Genomic DNA, 21,814 nt, shown 5'->3' with positions numbered 1-21,814 from the left:
TCTCCATCTCGTAGGATGACATGATATATTAAGGCGGTGTTACACTGTGCAATTTTTCTTGCAACTTGTCTAGCAAAGCCCATTTCTCCAAGTTGTTTTACGGGTTTTACAGTGAGCAACGTTTCATGCAACTTGTCTCGTTTCGACGATCACGTGAGGTTAAAGAAACAGTTTCATTGGCTGGTGCCGCAAACCGTTGCAACACAAGTTGCAGAACAAATGTTCAAGTTACACTCTGCAATGCTTAAAAAATTCGTTGCAATCGTTGCGGAAAGTAGAACTCAATTCTACTTTCAGCAACGGTTTCTGCAACTGGTCTCGCAACGTTTTTGGTCGTTGCAAGGTATGTTACATTGTGCAACTTGCACGAAAAATTGCACAGTGTAACAGCGCCTTTAGTTTGTCCAGAAATGCAAGTAATTACTGAGATGCACAACAAATTTTGTGTCATTTCTATGTTCCGTAATCGGTTGCCTTAGTTGTTTCAGCGACATCAATGGCCTCTCGCTTGGAAAATCTGCATTTGAGTATGGAAATCCGCCTTACGGTTGAACCCCCGCAATTCACCCCGCGCGTTATAATTGGTTCGTTTCATTGCGAGTCTTCTCTGATTAGCAGAAGTTTTTAATTTGGCTTTGGCTTTCGGAGACTCAGTTGAAAACTGTGAAAGCTGCTGTTTTTATAACAATACCTGTCGATGGCTTACCTATCCAGTGGGTACCACAGCCATGACATTAATCCTGACTTGCTTAGTGACTGCGCCGTATACATTGGAGGCGTGGCACTCGTAAGTACCAGCATCAGAAAGGACGGCATTAGCAATAATGTATTCTATTCCGGACAGCCTCATGTCGATGTCATAGACTTCATTGATGATCAGACGGTCCGAAGACGGAAAAAACCCTGTAGAAAATAATGAAAAAATAACTTGAAAGTTGGATAATGGAAAAGGATTAGAAAAACGTCTCAAGCATAGGAGTATTAGCGGGTTTACTAATTTTGAGAGTTACTGCTTCAGTAACGTATAAAAGTAACGAACAAGTTTCAAAACCGGGTTTCGTTAGTTCAATCAATAAACTATATCACGCACTGATAAAGACTACCAGTAAAGTAATTTAATTTTCCAAAGGGGAGCAATGTTCATCATTCCAACAACTGGGGCTTGGAGGGGACAGGCAATTTCAGTTATTGGCGGAATGATCAGATCAGATGCGAGGTAATTAGAGACCTTTTGGGTACAATGTATGGGATGACAATGGATTTTTCTATACATATCACAGAGTGTCCTGGGGTGAGATGGAACGTCAGCTTGTACGCTTGTAAAGGCGCCAGTGGCAGCCACTATCAGTCCAACCCACCCAACACACGAACAGGAAGACAGACACAACCAACCGGAGATCTCCCCACTACTCTCAACGAACAGTGTGTGGGTTCTTTAACGTCCCACGGCAGTGTTGCTTAACAGGAGGGTTGTGAGACGGGGACTTGAAAGTCTAACCATTTGCAGATGACATTATGTAGGCGACACTTTCTGCTATTGAAACGAAGCGATATATGAAATGAGTCATATATTGAACTGCGGATATGAAATCAAGTTAAGCTATGATCTTCGCAGGTATGAACGTAGAGAAGCGTAGAGAAGCCTGAAAATTTCAGGACTTCAGCGGGGTTTGAACCCGTGACCTCGCGATGCCGCTGCGACGCTCTAACCAACTGAGCTATGAACCCACTGATGTTGGGAGATGGTCATTTGTGGGTTCAAATGTTCCCGTGATAAATAAATCAATGGACGAAATAAATATGAAGTAGATCATATATTGAACTGCGGATATAAGTAGATCATATATTGAACTGCGGATATGAAAATCAAATGAAGCTATGACCCATTTCCAGGCCGGTAACCGGTTATTTTTACCGGCTGTTCAAGTAAATGTTACCGGCTGTTTCACTGAAATATTTACCGAAATTATCAAAGGAATTTTCATCTGTTCAAAGGTGAAATTGCGTTTATGGAAAACTATTGCTTTCCCCTTCCAACCAATCCTGTAAAGATATCTGGCACACGTTATCGCTTCGAAAATATACCATTTGTTAAAGCAATACAGCTTGTTTTTGCCAACTCATCCCTCGAAACGATGTCCGCCATGTTTCCTTTCCATTCCTCCCACGTCCTGTGAAAACTCCCCATAATCAGGAGCTCATCAAGAGGAGCCTCTATCTCCCATACTTGGCCTCGGAGTCAACCTTTTCCCGGGTAGATTTATTTATAGAACACCTCCCTTGGGAGATTCAGCACGCTTACTGTTGTAAAAGCCAATCAAAATAGAGCTATCTCAGCGTCAAGGGAATTATGATACTTTTCGCGGGAAAGACCTGTTCCTAAAACAAATTATCTCGGGAAAGGGTTGACTCAAGGAATTTAGAGGCTCCCCTTAATAAGCTCCTGCCCATAATCTATTATTAAACGTTTACAAGATGACATCCACGCGTGGAAAACGACAGAAAGGTCTCTCGGAATTTGGTTTACAACAAAAGCGTCAGAAAAGCGGTGGTGAGTGAAAATCAATGAAATAGCAAAACCTACTTTCTTTTTGCTAAGTATTAAATTAATTTAGCAGCCTCTGGCACGCGACAGCGATCGATACGAACGTCAAATTGAGACTTGAGCTCGCTAGCCCATGCAGGGGCAGGTAACAAAGTTACCTGCTATTTTTGGTTTTTTACCTCCTGTGCAAAAACTTAGCCAGAACCCTGCATTTCATATATCATTTCGTTCATGGATTCATTCACCTTGAATGAGTGAACAAATCATGGTTCTTCAAAACAAAAATACCATTCCAGTTCAAGAGGCACTTACACAAGCCCGAGAAGAAGAAGAAGGTTTAGCGAGTTCGAACCCGTAGCGATGCGATGCGGTTTCGAAGGGTTTTGCACGGTTCTTCAAGTGCATACGCCTTGCTTATTTGGTTCACATAATCTTCAATTTGGTTAATGTATGTCAGAGCTTCGCGAACAAGTCAAATTTCTCTCTCAAACAGGAAACGGTTTCAAGTCAATGCGATTTGCATGACAGATGGAACAGCATCATTTTCAAAAAGGCTACACTGTGGATGGGGAATTTCGTGACAACTTTCTGTAACAATCTCGATGGGTATCGTGTGCACCATGATCGATCAAAAATAATGCAGATACTAATTAAAACGCTTTTGTGTAAACACTCCCTTTGTCTTCATTTCTACAAAAGCGTATTTCAACTTTCAGATTAAGAGTGGAATGACATGAGGTCTGGATAGTAGCAGACATATCGATATTTTTAGCAACAACACAACACTTTTTAAATTTAAAAACATGTTTCGACAGAAACTTCTGTCATCTTCAGTGTAAATTACAAAGTACAGAGTTGAATATATAGTGTGAGCCAAAATGTTAATTAAATATAGGAACAAAAGGAAACATGACAATTGTAAAAAATGACATGACATTGCCGTCTCTTAAAACACAGGTGTCTTTAAACAAGCGCCTACACCTGATTGGGAAGCTCTTGCTCGCTGGCTTTACGTGACAGTGTATTCCAAATGTTTGCCCAAGCAAGTCAAACGTCCATTTTCGGTTGCCCGGCGTCAACGTTTGAGTGGTCAAAGCAAAGTTTTCGCGATCTTTTAGACTTAACGAGTTCTTTACTTTTTCTTCTCTGAATGCTCAAATTTGGAGGAAATTTTTGGTTTTCCTAGAATGCCGCCGCGACGTTCTGTGAAAACCAAGGATTTTTTTATCTCCAAATACAATAAACCTGAAAGATTATCTTACCTCCAACTTTCTTCCATGATACGCTGGGCGTAGGGCTCCCTTCAATGTAACACGCAAGTGGAAAGGTTTCGTTTTTGTACACCGTATAGTCAGTAGGGGGAATAGTTTGTGTGATGCGAACAGGGGCTGATGGATGAAAAGCAAATAAATTGCATGAGTTTAAGTCTATCTACCTTTTCGGATTGGTAATAACATACATGTAGGACCAATAGTTTTTTTTTTGTACTCACAATAAAAGTGCTAGCCATTTCTTGCTTACGTGTACATGCGCAAGGCGATTTTTTTTTTTTCAGTTCAAAACATTTCCAGTCACTTCACTTGCTCACGACGGTGGCTACACTGTTTACAAAAATTGGAGAGAACCTTGACGGGAACCCATCACTACGGTGTTTGCCTCTTCGAAAACATACATTGGGAGTTCGTATAATAGTCGCTCCCTCACCAATTTGGCCAACAGAAGAGATGATGAGGTGATGAGCACTCGCCTCCCACCAATGTGGCCTGGGTTCGATTCCCAAACTTGGCGTCACAAGTGGGTTGAGTCTGTTGGTTCTGTACCCTGCTTCGAGAGGTTTTTTTTTTTCGGGTACTCAAGTTACCGTTACCGTTATCGTAATCGTTTACGTTATAGTTCTCGTTATCGCTGTCGTTATCAAGAGTCAATTGAACCCGAACAAAAAAGCAGCGATTCAAGCAATGCGCATCTCCCGGCTTTTTTTGTTTTTGCTTTGTTTTGTTTTTTTTGTTTTTTTTTTTATGTACGTTTTCCCAACCCAGGTGGTGAGAGTGACAACAGAACAAGCACCAATTAGAATTTTCAATTTACAAGGAAGGACCACAACAACAGGAACTTGGACCAAATTTGCAGACGCACCAGTTCCTCAGTCATCTGATCCAACCGAAGTTGGTTATGCTTTATTAGCAATTAGAAATTACAATTCTACGTTGTGAATAGCTACCAAAAGAGGTGATTTTCTTCACGTGCCGTTTGGAGGCTTGAATGATCACTTACATAAACAAGCGTCCTGTGAAGTACTTCCGGTCCCTGTGGTGTTTGTCCCTGCGGGGCATGGATGGCACCGGGTTTGCTGTTCGTTTTCCTGGTACGTTCCCATGGGACATTTCTCACACGGTTCTACGCCGCCATTGGTAGAGTAATAGCCAGGCTTGCAGATAGCTATAACGACAAAACAAGAAAGAGTTCTTCTTCTGAATCAACCCGGTTCCTTCCGCAGGTAACAGTACAGACATTCCTTATAACAAAAGAAACAATATACAGAAAACAAAACAACTCCAAAGGAAGACTAATCCAACTGAAGAGACCAAGCAAAAATACAGTGCTTTCTGGTACTTGCAGAAAGACACTACAACGTTAACCCTTAACACCCGCATTCTCATTGGCAATTATTTTCTTTATAGCTAAGCACCGAATGACCTTTTATCCAAGTTTGCGAGCTTCATAACCTTTGTGGAAAAGATAGAGAATGAAGGATATATTGCCATAATGTCAAACAAACGCAGCGTTTTTACGGCAAAATGTTCCCAACTTTGACAGTTTGAGCAAGTAGATCTGTTTTTGTTGTGTGTATGATATCATAAGTTACTGTTGTAATCATAATCGCTAGTATCTGTAGGTATATCTTTTCAAAATAAATTTTCAAAAAAATGCAAAAACAAGAGTTCTTAAATGGTCCGAGGAATTATTTAAAAGTATAGAGGCCAAACCCAAACAATAACATGATCATCAGGTAACAAAACTGTGAAAAAGATCTACTTGGGTCGTAGAAATCCCATTTGACTGAAATGCACCTCGAAGACACTCTTTATTTCACTTCAAGCGATACAGTTTTCAAGCCATGTGTGCGCGAAACGCAAAAGCTAGGTTACTTTCCAGTTCCTCTTATTCTTGTAAACTGACCCCAAATATGGTAAACTTGTAAATCAAACGCTCTGAGAGCCAACGCAGTCCTGCAAGTTGCAGTGGGGAGTTGAAGAAATGGTGACGGCTACAGAAACGAAAACGTCCCTTCAAAATGATCATAACTTTGTGCTACTTTAGGTTATGCGCGCGTATTCCATCTTGTTCACGTTAAACAATATTAAAAAAACACTACCCCATAAAAGAGACGAAAGAAAATATGAAAGAAAGACTTTAAAATTATAGGAACTCTAATTTTTATGTCACGCCTGCACTCACCAACCTTTCATTTCTATTAACATTCCGTGGCATTAAAGTGAAGTCAAGCTATCTTGTGTTCTGTTCCTTGACTGTATGACTAACAGACAGACGGACTCATTCCAACAATGACCGACTCACTCAAATCTCACTCACAAACTGACTTACCTTTACAGTCTGACATCGATTTGGAGCCTTTTATCACGGATGAAGTGTTCTTTGGACAGGGAAGGCATTCCTCTTTTCCTTCCTCGTCCTGATAAAATCCCGGATTACAAAGCTCGCACGTCTGTGTCTTGTTGTTACTATAGCTCCCGGGATAACAATTTACTGGAAGAAACGTAAAATCAATTTAGCTACAACAGTTAGTTTGTTCACCGAGCACAATCAAAACCACAAGGCAAATAATGGTAACAGTAGTATTATGAGTAAAAATCTGAGGATAAAACATCTTGAAGTAAAAACGTTCTCTGGTTAAAAAAGAAACCGGAAGATGCTTCCAAACCCATAAAAAGGGACATCAACGAAACTTGAAAAACTACACAAGCGGTTCAAATGTTGCTAACCATGCGTGGCTAAATAATCACTTCACTGACTTTGATAATGCTTGCGTTATTGACAAAGGCAATTACCGCGTTCGAAAAACACTAGAATCTTGGCACACAGCTAAAAGCGTTGACGCGGATAATAACTCAAAACTCTATTTTACTGTAATTAAACCTCATCTACATTTTATCTCTTAGCTTTTTTTCACACATTTTTTGTATTTTATTTTAAAAAATTTTTTCGCACTCCATTTCGTATATATTTCCATCCGCGCGCTAACTTTTTTCATTGGTTAAAGGCTATAGACTGATAGCCGAAAGCTTATGTTTTTAACCAGAGAACGTTTTTTACTTCAAGTAGTATTATGGGTAGTAGTAGTCTTAGTATGCGGCAACGGCAGCAACAGCGGCAACAATAGTAGCAGTAGCAGTCGTAGTAGCCGTCGTCGTCGTCATACGTAGTAGTAGGAGTGTTGGCAGTGGCAGTGGCAGCCGCAGCCGCAGCCGCAGTAGTAGTTGTAGTAATGATGATAATAATTGTGTTAGTTTTAGCTAAGTGAACCATAAAATTAGGCAAGCGCTCCATGGGCCATAATGATACTGTCCTTTCAGATTCTGTTCCTTCCCTGCTGGTTGCAAAGTCGAGACAAGACAGATCTTTTAACTTTGAAAATTAAAAATCAATTTACGATCTGCTGGTCCCTGTGAGCACATATGCCTGACAATGCCCCCCCCCCCCCCCTTTTCTCCCTGGGGGAACAGCTGTGCGCTATTGTTGACCTTATAAAAACTCCTCCAATGGCATTGATTGATCAGTGTGATGTCTCAGTCGATACTGATAAAAAAACAACGACTCAGTTTGAAGTTCACATAGCCTACCACAAAGTGTTCTACTAATTGGAAAAGGTCTGAAACAGTCAAATCAAGCTAGAATGACTTGAAATCAAATCTAATTAAATAAGCCAAATCCATCCTTTCTCTCTGCAGACTTCACAAGTAACACTTACAGCAATATTTGTCGACTAAAGGGACAGAGCCCCCTTCACAAGGTGTAGTACCACGAATTACATAACCTACAAAAGAGAAACAGAGTCAGCTTTCGTACCATTTGAAAGAGTCTGACAGGATGTTTCCATTTTCAGAACAGAAGGATCAGCTTTGAAAGTTCATTTAACCTCTTTACAGAAAAAAACAAGTTTATTTATCGTAGTTCGTCTTTTATCCGGAATGTTAATTTATGAAATAACGAGCTTTACTTTTGATAATTGTTATTACTCATTCATATTTAAGACGTAAGCGGTAACGTTATATCTTACGAAAGCAATCCGGCGCCTTTGTGATAACAGACTTGAGACTACTCAATGAAACCCACTTGTTATTCTGACAAAGGTAGCTTGGGTTTTTGAACTCTCCAGGATATCCTGGAGGACTGGGGTTAAAGAACAATCCAGGATTGCATCTTAGTTGAAGAAAGAATCCAAACTTTGAAGTTCTGCCATTCTTTGGGTGAGCAACCGTCGGGCAAGTTAAACCTGCAAAGAGAAAAAGACAACAGGTAGTTATACGACGAAGTCCCTCGAGTTGAAAGAATATATAGTTTCTGCATCTATTGCAATAAAATCGAGATGAACCTATATTGTAGAAGATTTTCTTCTATGTTGAAGGCTATGTTAATCGTTGTTCTCTAGCCTACAAGAAAGCAAACGGAAAATACTCCTGAATACATTCAAAATTACTTATGAGAAACTGCGATAAAAAGAAAGGAAAGGAAAGGAACTTTATTTAAGTGTCTAGTCGTTCTAGCGCTGAAGCACTTATTCGGTACACTGTAAATTGAAATTAAAAATTAACACAAATCAAGTCAAATGTTGGTTTTTGAGGAGGGGAAACCGGAGTACCCGGAGAAAACCTCTCGGTGCAGAGTAGAGAACCAACAAACTCAACCCACATATGACGCCGAGTCTGGGAATCGAACCCGGGCCGAACCCGGGCCACATCGGTGGGAGGCGAGTGCTCCAGATTTTAAGGTAAGAAAGAATGATCCTCGCACTTATGTAGACCATTTCAGCAATTGTCTTTTGATACACACCTGAAAAATTCAGGTGGCTTCAAAAGGATTCGACCCATGAGTCCATAACCTCAGCAATGCCGGTGCAATGTTCTACCAACTGACACAGTTGGGAGCCATGTTTCACTGACGAAGCATGCATAACCACAAGAGACAAGCGCAAGCGCATTTTCTTTTTGTGTTTTAGTGTCTCTTGTCCTCACAAAGGCTACTAATGGATCCAGAGACCACTGTCGGAGTTTGCGCACGTTGCTTATTCCCATGCATGTCTTTCAAATTGAGTGAAGGCCACCCTTAGGGTAAAAGGCATTTTCGCCGTAATAATTGAAAATTATTAAGATGCCATTTCTGAAACAAATACCACACGAGACTTTAAATGTCACATCGTTTGAAATATATTGCGTACTTCGTTTATAAACAGTCGTGCGTTGAGGGAAACGAGCGAGCAGCAACATAATCAGTATTTTAAAAAAGCATCTTAGACGACCTTTGCTGCTTTTTACCGTAACCTAACGCATACAGAATTTCGTACGGCAGAGTGCACGGCTCACCCAACAGAATGCATCGCTCGCTGCGGAGAAGCCTCGCTTTGAGCGGGAGTCAAAACTGAAATACAATGACCATCAATTATCGTCTCTTACCATACTAGCAGTTTTGTCAAAAATATTTTAACTGCCTTGAAAACACAGTTCCCACGGTTACACAGAATGCAAATTTGTTAACGATCAATTCCAAAGCTGGTCTTTTGGGCAGGCAAACAGAAGATATCTAAAACGCAACTAGCAAGCAAATAAACCACCCTTCGCTATAAATAGCTTTATTTTTACGTGGCAATCTTATACTCTTCGTTCTCAGAACGACTTGAAGATTGTAGATTTGTACATCATTAAACAACAATATCCCCAACAATTCCATATATTTGGGCTTTACTAGATTTTATTAAAACCTGGATCATTGGACAATGCAATTCAAGACCTTTCATTGGCTTAGCCATCCTGGTATATGAGCTAATATACCATAACTTACAAATATGGTAAGCGTAAGCGTTAGCTTAAAATTAAAATTTTCGCTGAGGAAACAGCCACAAAGTATGGCATAAAAATATTTCAAGGTAGCAACTTGAAAACTGTATTTTCAAAATTTAAGAATCCGTGTTAGTTTAATTAATAACGCGAAGCAAAATAATGCAAGTTGAGACAATTTACAAATTAATTAAGTTAATTAAACAAAGTCAGGAAGATTTAATTATTCCACTCGTGCTTGTTGGACATGAGATGATTATAAATGTATAAAGCAAACTTGGCGCTACGCGCCTCGTTGGCTATCTACCGCTACGCGCCTCGTTGGTTATCTATCCTCTCATATCCAACGAGTGCTCGTGGAATAATTGTTGAATACCTAGTGACGACCTAAATAAAGTTATAGAATGGAATGTAAGATTGTCTATGTATAAAATTTACTATGATTTTCTTGCATTTGATAGGGTTTAATTTCACTCTATTCTAATCTAAATCCATGTACCTACTGCCTCGTGGACTACTTGGTGGAGTTGCGCAAGAGCATCAATCGTTGAATAACCGGCAAAGTAGTTTAAACAGGCGATCATGACCAAAAAACCATCACCGTATAACTTTAAACCACCTTCGCAATACGAGAATTACACTTTTAAGACAAGCAAATCAAAGTTGTTTTTGTCGTTGCAATCGCTACTCGTTCATTTCTTACCGAATTTCTCATGGCACGGGTCAAAAACCACGAAGGCGCTGTTACACGAGACAATTTGTTTTAAAACTTACTACGAAAACCACCGATCTGCGGAATTGCTCCGTGGAATGGCTTAAAATTCTTGAGAGGTGTTGTGTTCGACGCTACCTTTCAGGCCAGGGAACCTTTCTTGCAATCGACGTTACAGCGAGTGCATGGTTGCACTTGAAACCTCTTCGCTGGACAAGAACAATTTTGTCCATTTCCCCCCGGGGGTTGAAAACGTATCTTTCCATTGTTGTGGTTACACCTTGAAAGCGAAAGCTGGCTACTGCTCACACAATGGGAAAGGAATGTTATCAAGATGTTCTGGTTTTCGCTTGCTTTCTACGACGAAACAGATTTTGACTGAAAGTTCCTGCGAACCGGACAGCAAAGCAACAACGAAACTCAACTTGCATTGCGCGACATTCAAGATGGCGGCACCGGGAAGCGTTGCCAGTAGGTATTGAATTGTTTTTTTGTAACTGATCTTCTAATAAGTACACATGGAACATTTTAGGGGACATTTGTTAAAACAGTGGAGGTCCCCTTTAACTGAAGTGGGCGGAACAGTCACTCAGTAATTCGGGTCCATTTCAAGTTGAGAGTCTAGTTGCTCAACAGATGTTACACTTGGTGACGTTTCTTGCGATTTTGTCGCTATCGATGATCAAATGGTGCCAAGGAACATTTTCATGGGTAGATTGCAATGGTGGTTGTGCCACACAGTTTACTCAAAATTATATTTTGAAAAAAAAAAAAGGAACGAAGCCACTCACCTTCGAGAGTGATGTTAAACATGCAATACCCAACATTTCCTGCCGCATCAACAGCAGTATATCGTATTGTAATTGATGTGTACGTATTCATGATAAATCCTGGTTGACGGTTGGATATGACGCTTGTAACGATCACATTGTCGGTGAATTTCGGTGGCGACCATGTGACTGCTTTTTGCAATTGCAAGTTGTTTGCTTTATCCGAGAATGAAGTGGGACAGTTTTTGGTTGACGGCGGAGTGACATCTGAAATAACGAGAGAGAGGGAAGAAGGGAACGTTGATCAAAGCAGACTTAGCATCATTGCATTTGCGTGAAACAGCAACCGGAAGGATGCTGCTTGACATAAAACCATGGAAGTTCCCTTCTCCTAAATTGTCTCTATCTTTTGAGAAATTATTTGATGTCTGTACATTACAGGCAAGAAATGACCCAAAGCCTGAACTTTTCCGCGTTCCCAAAACGCGATTTTAAATCTGTCCAAGATCTATGAAAGGTTATGGTGAGTTAGATCCTATGTTGTCGTGCGCCTCTTCAAAACGGAATATAACAAAACAGTGGCATAAGAAGCAATAACCGAGTGTGTCGCTGATGTGCTTACCACATTTCGACATATTCTGTGATCTGTTAATGAACACACGCACGCGGCAACATGGAATCTACCGGTATTTGTTTTATATAAGCACTTGTTCTTTGCTCCGTAAGTTGGAGACTTCAAGAGAGGAAACTATTGCATCGCTATTTCTCTTTTCGGAACACCGAGTTGGAGCTAGACACTTACCGTTTACAGTAATATGAAAACTACAACTCTTCAGCGACCCGCTATCACTGATTCCTGTCCACATGACACGATGCTTGCCAGCAGGGAACGGATAGTTCTCACCGTAGTTGCTAGGCGACACCGTGACGTTCTTCATGTTAGTTCGTGGAAGTTGCCATTTGTATCCAAGCACCACTGTTGATTTGTCTGAATCCAACTCTTCCACTCTGTCAATGGGACAAGCGATCCAAGGATCTTTGTTAACTGTGAAATTAAACCCAAGTAATTTTGTTGGTAAACGTTTGTTTTAAGCAGCGGTGGCAATGTGACAGACAAGTTGCGATTGGGCGGTTTGAATCTTCAGTCTTGTGTCTTAGACGCAATGCTCTCAGTTGGCTTTGCGCAACCGAATTCGAAATAAAGGTGGTTCAAACTAGTTTTAACACTTGAAAGAAACGTTCTTATTAGAAGGATTGACACTACAACACTTTATCACTTAATAACAATGTTATGGTACCACATCAAACACCAATTATTGCTGAAAAAGATTCGGTCATTTTTGCGACGTAAAAAATTTCCGTGGCAACAGAAAAGCCCTGCAAAGACACCCTATATTTTGGCTTTAGTTGCTCATATCTCAAAAATGAACTCGGTGACCCCCATTTTTTTTTGGCTGAAACGTAATCAGCATGCCAGGATGAAACTTTCTGCAAAGTTAAAAAAAATTATGTGGAGCGGATTCACCTTTCGCTGGAAATATTAATTTTATCAACGAAAAATATTCGAGTTTAGATTCAGTTTAAGGTGGCTCAAACCAGTTTCGACACTTTTTCAAAGACCTTGTTATTAGAAGGATTGACAATAAAACACTTTATTACGTAACAGCAATGGAGGCTAATGGGAGGGGGGGGGGGGTATGTTGAAAAGTATTTGCATTTGAAAAGATTCCCCCGCATTAGCCTCCATTGCAAGCTAGTTCCAGTCCAATACTGAGAATACGATTATGGTCTATTCTTATGTTCCTCACGCTAATGAAAGCACCCACTCTGTTCAGTGGAGAAACCTTGCGGGCTCAGAGGTTTGACGACGGTTGAATTTTGACATACCTTTGACGCATGACAAGGGTGCTATGTCACTCCAGCTTGAATCGCTCTGGCACGTGGTATACCTCGGACCACTCAGTTCATATCCATCATCACAGTAAAAGACACATCGTACGCCATACTCGACGTCCGATTTTGAACATGACGCTGGGACCACGCCGCCTTTGTCAAGTGCCGACAACTTTGGACAAACAAGCGCTGAAATAGAAAATCAAAATAAAACTATAAATACGTTATTCTCTGTTGTCGCATTCCCCATAATACACTTTGCTTACCCACCATGTTTTGTATAAACTATTGTTTTAAAATGCTCTTGGGAATATGCAGTGTCCCCAAGAGCATTCAAAAACAATGGTTAATGCAAAATTTGAGGGGGAAACAAAGTGTATTATGGGGAATGCGAAAGTAGAGAATTTGAGAGATTTAATAGGGAGTTTAAGCAAAGACGACAGCTATGATACGGCTACGGCAACGCCACGAAGCAAGAATATTTATGGTTAAAAAAGCAAAAATACTCGTGCTGCACATGCAACACGAATTTCTGTGCATTTCTCTGCCGTACTCCACAAAACAACAACGTGAAATCACAACATATTATGCTTTGACGAAAACGTTATCATAAAAAAAAGAAACAGACATTTACTGTTTTGAATTTAAAACCGTCAGTACCCATTCAGTTACAGGATAGTTCGCCTGTACTGTAAAAGGTAAAAGAGACGGAATAATCGCGAAATACTTGCGATAGCGCTAAGTTCTTTATTGGACTGACGTTTTCTTGCCGTAGCCGTCGTCTTTGCTTAAACTCTAATATCGTATTTACGTGAAACGGAAAACGAAAAACTGCATTATTCTGATTTTGATAAAAGCAGGAAAAGGACAACGGCAGCGTCAACTTCACTTTACGTTGGTGACGTCACTTTGAAACATGATTGCGCCATCGCCTTCGGTGTTTCGCGATCGTTCTATCCTGTTCACGTCATACAGTATACGTTAAGTGTATCAGGAGGGAAATTTCTAAAGTTATTATAACGAATAAACGATCCACTGTCACATGCACAAGTTTTCGTCAAAAACTTTCGTATGGTTATTTCATGTTTATCACCTGTGGTTACACTAGCTCTTTTACCCATAGGTAAACTGATAGCGTTTGCCCACGGGCAAGGACGTTTTTGTCTGTATCCGCTTTCCTGGACCGAAACTGCCCTAGGTTTATTTCCATGGATAAAAGTAAAGTAACCATATTCAACGTCGATAACTCGTAACAGTAATTTAACTGACAAACCTGAGGGTGACGGTGCGCTCATTTTACTCCCCCCTCTCCATCAGTGCTCCGTTTTACGGGTATTTAAGGACAATTAGCTACACCGAAAGGAAAGAAGTCGAAACAAGGATGCGAGATCCGGGAATCGAACTCAGGACCTCTTGCACCAAGGCCGCTATACATCAAAAAGAACAACAGAACTTCCCATGACAATTCCTGAACTGAAAAGTACGGTTTATCTGCTCCCTGAGGGGACTGGGCCAATCATAAAGCAGAACGAAGCTAATACATGACGATCCCTAATTATATTAATTATACCCTATTATTTACCCTGAAGAGAGTCTTTTACTGTGTAACCGCATCCCTAAGGGTAACTTGAAACCTGACCTGAACCAAACCTGAGCCATTTACCCTTCGGAAGGCCCCAAACCCCAGGCGTGCGTAACCACAACTATCGTCACTTCTGGTGAGTAAGGCAAAGAAATGTACCGAGATGCGTGCCCCACGTGCAACACGATTTGGGCTATGGGCCCGGTCGCACTAGCGGACTTTTTATTTGCTTTGCAAAAAAATGGTCAAGGCAAAGCTTGAACGAGTGCAAACGCGCGAAAACCTTACAATTTTGTGTCAATATCTGCTCAACTTCAGAAGTGCATACCGCACAAAAAATTGGAAATTTGAAGTTCTTGACAATTTTTTTGGAGCCTACGTAATGCGACCCAGCCCTAAACCAATGATATTATTGTCTTGTGGAGTTCCAGTTGCTGTAGCCATTGTCTGAACCGAAGGGACACAACCGGGTTTGACAGCACTAATCCAAAATAAATCTGCTTCAAAATTAAAAGTGAAGTTGTTACGCAAGCATTCATTTACAGTTTTTCCTTGTCGTATAAGTGTACTAAAAAAATCCACTCAAACTAAACATGACTATGCAATATCCAGCCTTTATTCAGAAAATAGTTGAGCACCAAGACTCACTTCGAAACCGAGACAAACGGCAACTCGGAAATGGCCCATTACTTTACCAAGACAAAGGGATCCGCAATTCATGGTACAGTACCACGCAAAGCGGCAAGCATGATAACGCTCCCTTAATTGTTTGACTTATTACAGCAAAGTAGACACTTTATTGAAAATTCTGAGGGATTTCTAGGGAATCACCTAAGTTGTTAAATTTATACCGGTAACAAGAGCAAGATTTCTTTAGCAATTTGCTCCCTTTCCGATCGACCTCAGCCACTTTCTTATTTATTTAAAAGTACTTACGTTTACAGTATGGAACCTTCCCTTGCCAAAATCCGTTAATCTGACAAATCAAAGACAAGTCTCCACCGGCGAGGTTGTGACCCACAACACAGTCATATGTACATACAGTGCTGCGTCGAATGTTGGAGCGATCGTCAGTACAGATCGTGGGCGCGATGCGACCTCGGAATGGGGCTTCCAAAGCGGGGCAATATATCTCTAAAGATAAAAATATTTTATACATTACTTTTGGAGCCGTGTTTGGATGAGAATTAGTACGTTTTGCAGCAGGGAGTTCAAGCAACGATAAGCACTTTAAGATCTGCATCGACGAAAACCTCACCTTAAAATAGAACTTTGCTCTATCGCAAGTCCGTCACCATTATTCCGCCTCGTTCACGTCGCGACGTATCACAAAAATAAATTGGTACGAGAGGTTTCCGGGTAAAAATAGAGCGGAATGAAAGCCGGGTTCACATTTGTATGCTCACGTTGTCATCAAAACCTCAAATTTGGTGATTTCACGTCTGTGGTCAAGCAGAGTACGGCAGAAATACTTCCTAAAATGCGTGCTGCACGTGCAACACATTTATTTTTCTTATTTTAACCAATTACATAAGGGAGCTTAAGCAACGACAACGGCGACGGCAACGAGGACGTCATAAATTTGCATATTTAGTGGGCAAAAACAATAGCTTTGCACGCCCTGCACGTGCGTTTTTCTCTTTTATCCATTTCTTTACCGTTGTCAGCAAAACAACAACGTGAAATAGCCAAATTTGAGGTTTTATGAAGAACGTCAGCATGTCCTTTTATTAGGGAGCTTACGAAACGAGGACGACGACGGCTACGAGGACTTCATTTAAAAATACAAGTTCGCGTTATTCATATCACTACGAAACTATTTCATTTCGTTTCGCGTCAAATATGTGTAGTAACTGTCGAGGAATTAAATTGGTATGAGTGGGCTGGAAGCGTAGAGAGAGAACTGAAAATTGATCGTCATATGCTAACGTCCTCCACAGAACCTTGAATTTGGTCATTTCACGTCGTCATTTAGGAGATGACGCCAAGGAAATGTACCAAAATGTAAAACGCACGTGCAGAGCGTGCAGAACCATTGTTTTTGCTCACTAAACCTATTGTCTTGTAGCGTCGTCGATGCAGTCGGCGTCGTCGTTTCGTAAGCTCCCTATTCTCTTAATTAAGCGCCGTTCTGACCAGTGTCAGTTTTGAGGAACTACCACACCCTTGTCATATTAAAAGGGTTGAAATAGTCACGAAGTGATTACAATATCGCGAATTTATATCTTGAGACTTAGCCAAGCCTAAAAGCGGAGCTCCCGTTTTTAACCCCAGAAAGCAATAAAGCGTTTATGGAAATAATTATGCTTCTGCATAAACTACAAAATTAATCGTCATTAGTGTGTACAGTTTACAGTGATCAAACACCTCTGAGCGGACAGCAGTAAACAAATAAGCCTTGCAAACAATAACTAACAATTTTTAACAACAACTAAAACTGAAACTACATGCACAGTGATCTCTTTCACAACATTTTCCGTTTGACTGACAATCTTTACTCCCTCTCTCTTCAGTTCAGAACAACAGCAACCTAAAGTGTAGTAAATTCGCTGACTCGACTGCAATTTCACAGTCAAACAAAGCAGCTCATAACTGGACATCCATTTAACACAAAAAGCCTATAAATGTGATTGTTGAAATATGTCAGAATCTCTGTCAACACGGAATTGCAAACGTTTTCAAGCCTTCTTCCTTTTTTAGCTAAATTTACAAAATATGTGAGGCAGCGAGGCATATGAGCTTATTCTTAAAGAAGGAAAACATTAAGTTTACCTGAAAGCTAACCGTTGTAAATAAATATTTTGTCTCTCGCTCTATTTCTCTCAGCTTTACGTTGATTTTCATTGAAATTTTCTCTTCTTCTCATTCCTTGGCTTCTCTCAAGGATTTCTTCGCTTGAATTTCTCAAATTCGTCGCCTCTTCTCTCGTGCTCTTTCCTGCTCGTTATCCCGTTGCTCGTCACTAATGGATAATTTCCCGCCAGAAAAACGCGGGTTGCCAAATGCAACGCTGCCACGCGATTTCCCGCCAAGGAAAATTGCCCGAACACTCCGGGCTCGTTCCCAGAGGCTGCCCTGCCTTCCCACCTCCACCCCGACAGTCTGTATGGGTGGACGGACGTAGGGACGTACAGGTGTAAGTGCCTTCATAACCAAACTTTCTCGCATGGATAGATTTCCCAAAAATTCTTACCCTTGGTACTCCGCTGGCGCGCGAACTGAGCTCCGCTGTAATAATCTCCCGTAATGCCCATGGGCCGATTATGGATTACGCAAATTAGTTTTTTCCTTCTGTTAGTCATTAAACAACTTAACCTTGACCGTTCGGTCGTTACAGCAAATCTCAAACCTCGGCCTAGCTGTATTGACCTCGCTATCGCTCAGTCAATACGGCAAGGCCTCAGTTTGAGATTTTGCTGAAACGACATCACTCTCGGTTATTAAGTAGTTAATAATAAACTTCACATGAACAGTTCATACATCTAGAATTAATTGGCATTTACTTCTCACGTTAATATCAGGAAGGTTATAGGTGTTCGTTACCGTACAAAAGTTTTCCCGGGAACAAAAGAAAAAACAGTAAAATCGCACCTCGTGATATCGGAATACCTCAGAAACCGTTTGGCGTGAGAGGAAGAGACAGATTGATTGTCAACGTTGAGTAATGACGTTAACACTAAACGCACACCAGAGCTGCCATTCCTTGTTTCTTTTTTACTATGTGGATCACATATGTCCAGGATTGCCCCTCATTAGATGCACAACCCATTTTGACATCCAATACGAAGTGTTCCTTTAAGTCTAAGCATTTGCTACATTATTTCCAACCATCAGGTAAGGGCAAAGGTTGGCATTATTTTTTGTTTAGGGTAAATGCAGCATTCTACCACATGACCAGAAGGCAGGAGATGCAGTTTATATTAACTTGAGGAGTAGCATGATTGGTGTACACTTTGTGACGTAAATTGTCTGTATTTACACGATGCTTATTGAAATCTTTGGGCATCTAGGTAATAAGGGTCACATATCGGAACGATTTGGCCATGACTCAAAACAGTAAACACACAAACTTCGTCACATAATGACAAAATCACACCACATAATAATGTTGCGACAGTACACTATGACAAACTTCAAAACATCAAGACAAAACTTCAAGACCAAAAGAATACGATTACATAAGGAAGTTTTGGCTTTCCACAAGTATCTGTTGTTTCGTTTCACTATCCATGGACAAGTTAGACCATGGTGCACTTTATAAACAAGTTTGCAATTTCTTTTTTAGATACATATATGCACTATACCTTCGCATCCTTTGTCATTGTCCATGAGTCTGTACCCGGCATTGCAAGAACAGAAATATCCTCCTTCAAAATTAGAACACTTGTGCTCACAGCCACCCTTCCCTGCCGCCAAAGCACATTCATCGATATCTAGAGTGAATAAGTGTACACAGAACTAATTGAGGGACAAAAGGTACACTTGGTTAGGTGATAATAAATTACAAGTAAATATGAAACTGCCGTAAACATACAAAAATTTGGTTTTATCAACGGAGTTGATAATGTAAATTGGCCACCGTACAGAGATTCTAAAAGCTGACGTTTCGAGCGTTAGCCATTCGCTCTGACGAAGGGCTAACGCTCGAAACGTCAGCTTTTAGAATCTCTGTACGGTGGCCAATTTACATTATCAACTCCATTGATAAAACCAAATTTTTGTATACTACTTCCTCACCGACGCAGCACCACAGTTTCTTTAGAAACTACCCCTTCATTCTGCCGTAAACATAGGCAAAGGAAGAAAGCTGGAAAAGGCCCAGCAAGAAATGGTAAATGGTTTCTTATGAATGAAGCTATCCTGTGCATAAGCAATGGCAGAAATATGGTGAACGTTATTTAAACTGGGAAAAAGGCTCGTCCTGTGTACAGCAGACTATTTATTTGCACACAATACTCCTTAGACCTCATAAGGCCTTTATGGAAGTGTTGAATTAACCAGACATAACTAATCAATGACATCAATGAGTAATCAATACGTGATTGATAGGTAATCAGTTGATTACATGTAGTCATTAATTATTGCCGATGATCAAAGAATAATCGATGACTAATCGATAGGCCTCAAAATTTTTGGTCATCGATTAGTCATTGATTGCATCAATTAGTCCATGATTGCATTGATTAGTCATTGATTTCATTCATTACTCATTTGCCGAATAAGAACAAAATAAAAACAACTTATTAAAGATAAACAGATGTTTCCAGCTTTATTCTATCCAGCTTATGGTAATGGTCTGTTTTGTTCCCAAAGGTTGTTCAACTTAGAAAATTCTTCTATGACACCTTGAGATGTTTACCTGCTTTCTTTATACAGGCCTCAAGGCCATTTTTTGCAGATTTCATTTTAGTATTTGTGGTTGATAAAGCAAAAACAAAATAAAATTAGATAAATTTAGTTGGGTAAAGTGAAATATTGCACAATTTAGAATCATCTGTACTTGTGATTAGCACTTCACTTCTCAACATGCCAGAGGGTTATTTGACTATTTGGTGAAGGCATAATTTCAACAGGAACACCATTTATAAAGAAAAATACGTCTAATACAGATAAAAGAATCACAAAAAAAATGGTATAAGAAAGCAAGAAATGTGTCATTTGTGCGCACTATAATAGTCGACCAGTAATCGATGATTCATCAATGAGTAATCAATAATCAATTACATTGATGAGTAATCAATGTCATGGATGAGTAATCCATAGGCCAGAAAATTTTTGGGCTTCGATTACTCATTGATTACGAACTGATGTCATTGATCATCGATTAGTTATGACTGAAATTAAGAAATACATGTAGCTAATGTCCCACCAAGCCGTTTCCGGTATTTTGGATGTCACGCAGTGCTCTCCGATTGCGTGACCCCCAAAGCCAACAGTAAACCGCTTTTTTCAACTTGACCGTTTCTCTATCACTATAATAAGCTTTTAAAAGTAAAATATAAAAGTGTTGAAAGTCATTACTATATTTTCTGCTTGTCTCCAGGTGCGCTTATCCTGAGATAATTCCAGTTCGAGTTTATCATAAAAGTTGAGTGACAGTGACAGGAAGACGAGTTATTTTGGTAATCCAAGAGGTTGCCACCTTTGTGACTGAGAGGAATTTTACTTGAGAGTTGAAAGTCCGTTTAGCTGCAATCATTTAATTCATACCTTCACATCCCCGCTTATCAGTTTTGAGCTTGAAGCCTGTTCTGCAATCACAATTGAAGCTTCCTGCGGTGTTGTTGCAAACGTGTTCGCATCCAGCGTTATTCAAGCCGCATTCGTTAACATCTGCAACATTGAAATAACTTTTAACACTCTTTTTTACCTGCTTTATAAATAGCGCTAACAAAACATGAAAAGGAAGACGATTTGCACAAAATCACTCAAACAAATGACTCAGAAGAAAACATTCGTCTCGATTTGCCGCGCAATGAATAAAATTTAAGGAATTGAACTGATAGTTTGCCACAAATAATAGACATCAAATAACCCCATATTTCCTCTGTAATTGTCCCCAAAGACTCCCTTTAGCGTTCCTTGAATACATACAGTTGCTTAGGACAGAACAGCCGAATGAATCCGCGATGAAACAAGCAGATGCAGTGATAACTGGTCAGTTTGGGTGGCAAGGCATGTAACGCAACACAGTCACTTGTTCATTGATTGCCCAGGTTATGGCGCGAAGAGCCGAGGAACCATGCAAATAAACAATGTGAGCGTTTTTTCAACCAGATTTTGGCAAAATCGGTTACAGAGCTTTATTGCGCTTTTATAGTGCGGTTCCGTATTTTCTTTAAAACACTTTAATCGTTTTTAAGCTCTGAATATTAGTAATTTAATCTCCGTAAGGAAAAAGGCATCCTACCGGCTGCGTTCTAACGCTGGATTACTATTAGATTTCCCAGTGGAAAGATGTTATCTTCTTTTTGTGACAGGTCTTTTTCTATGGCCGCCCCCTCACTATGGGATGGCCTACCACTTTCGATCAGGAAATTAAATTGAACAGTTTAAATCTTCACTTAAAACTCAATTTTTGATACTAGCTTTTAATTCTTAGTATTATTTTAACAAGATTTATAGTGACATAAATACTCTTGTTTTTCAGCCATTTTAACTTGATCAAAAACTGCCTAGATAAAGATAAAGAATGGCACAGTCGGTTAGCGCGCGGCCTTATTGCAATAGAACCTGAGT

At 40.2% G+C, this 21,814-nt stretch overlaps 1 protein-coding gene across 1 annotated transcript in view; it reads right to left on the bottom strand.

The window, feature by feature from the left end:
* LOC138019372 (uncharacterized) overlaps window positions 1-21,814 on the bottom strand; it is a 129,311-nt gene that overhangs the window by 4,571 nt on the left and 102,926 nt on the right. The window contains 12 exon segments of the mRNA XM_068866138.1: window positions 707-903; window positions 3,808-3,933; window positions 4,820-4,984; window positions 6,152-6,313; window positions 7,536-7,601; window positions 7,845-8,060; window positions 11,122-11,367; window positions 11,903-12,145; window positions 12,988-13,182; window positions 15,512-15,709; window positions 18,880-19,008; window positions 20,786-20,908. Coding sequence (XP_068722239.1) covers window positions 707-903; window positions 3,808-3,933; window positions 4,820-4,984; window positions 6,152-6,313; window positions 7,536-7,601; window positions 7,845-8,060; window positions 11,122-11,367; window positions 11,903-12,145; window positions 12,988-13,182; window positions 15,512-15,709; window positions 18,880-19,008; window positions 20,786-20,908 — 2,066 coding nt within the window.

This window comes from Montipora capricornis, chromosome 10, assembly GCF_036669925.1.
Source record: "Montipora capricornis isolate CH-2021 chromosome 10, ASM3666992v2, whole genome shotgun sequence".
Lineage (NCBI taxonomy): Eukaryota > Metazoa > Cnidaria > Anthozoa > Scleractinia > Acroporidae > Montipora > Montipora capricornis.
Note: the sequence above shows the minus strand (reverse complement) of the source record. Positions and strands in the feature narration are given on the sequence as shown.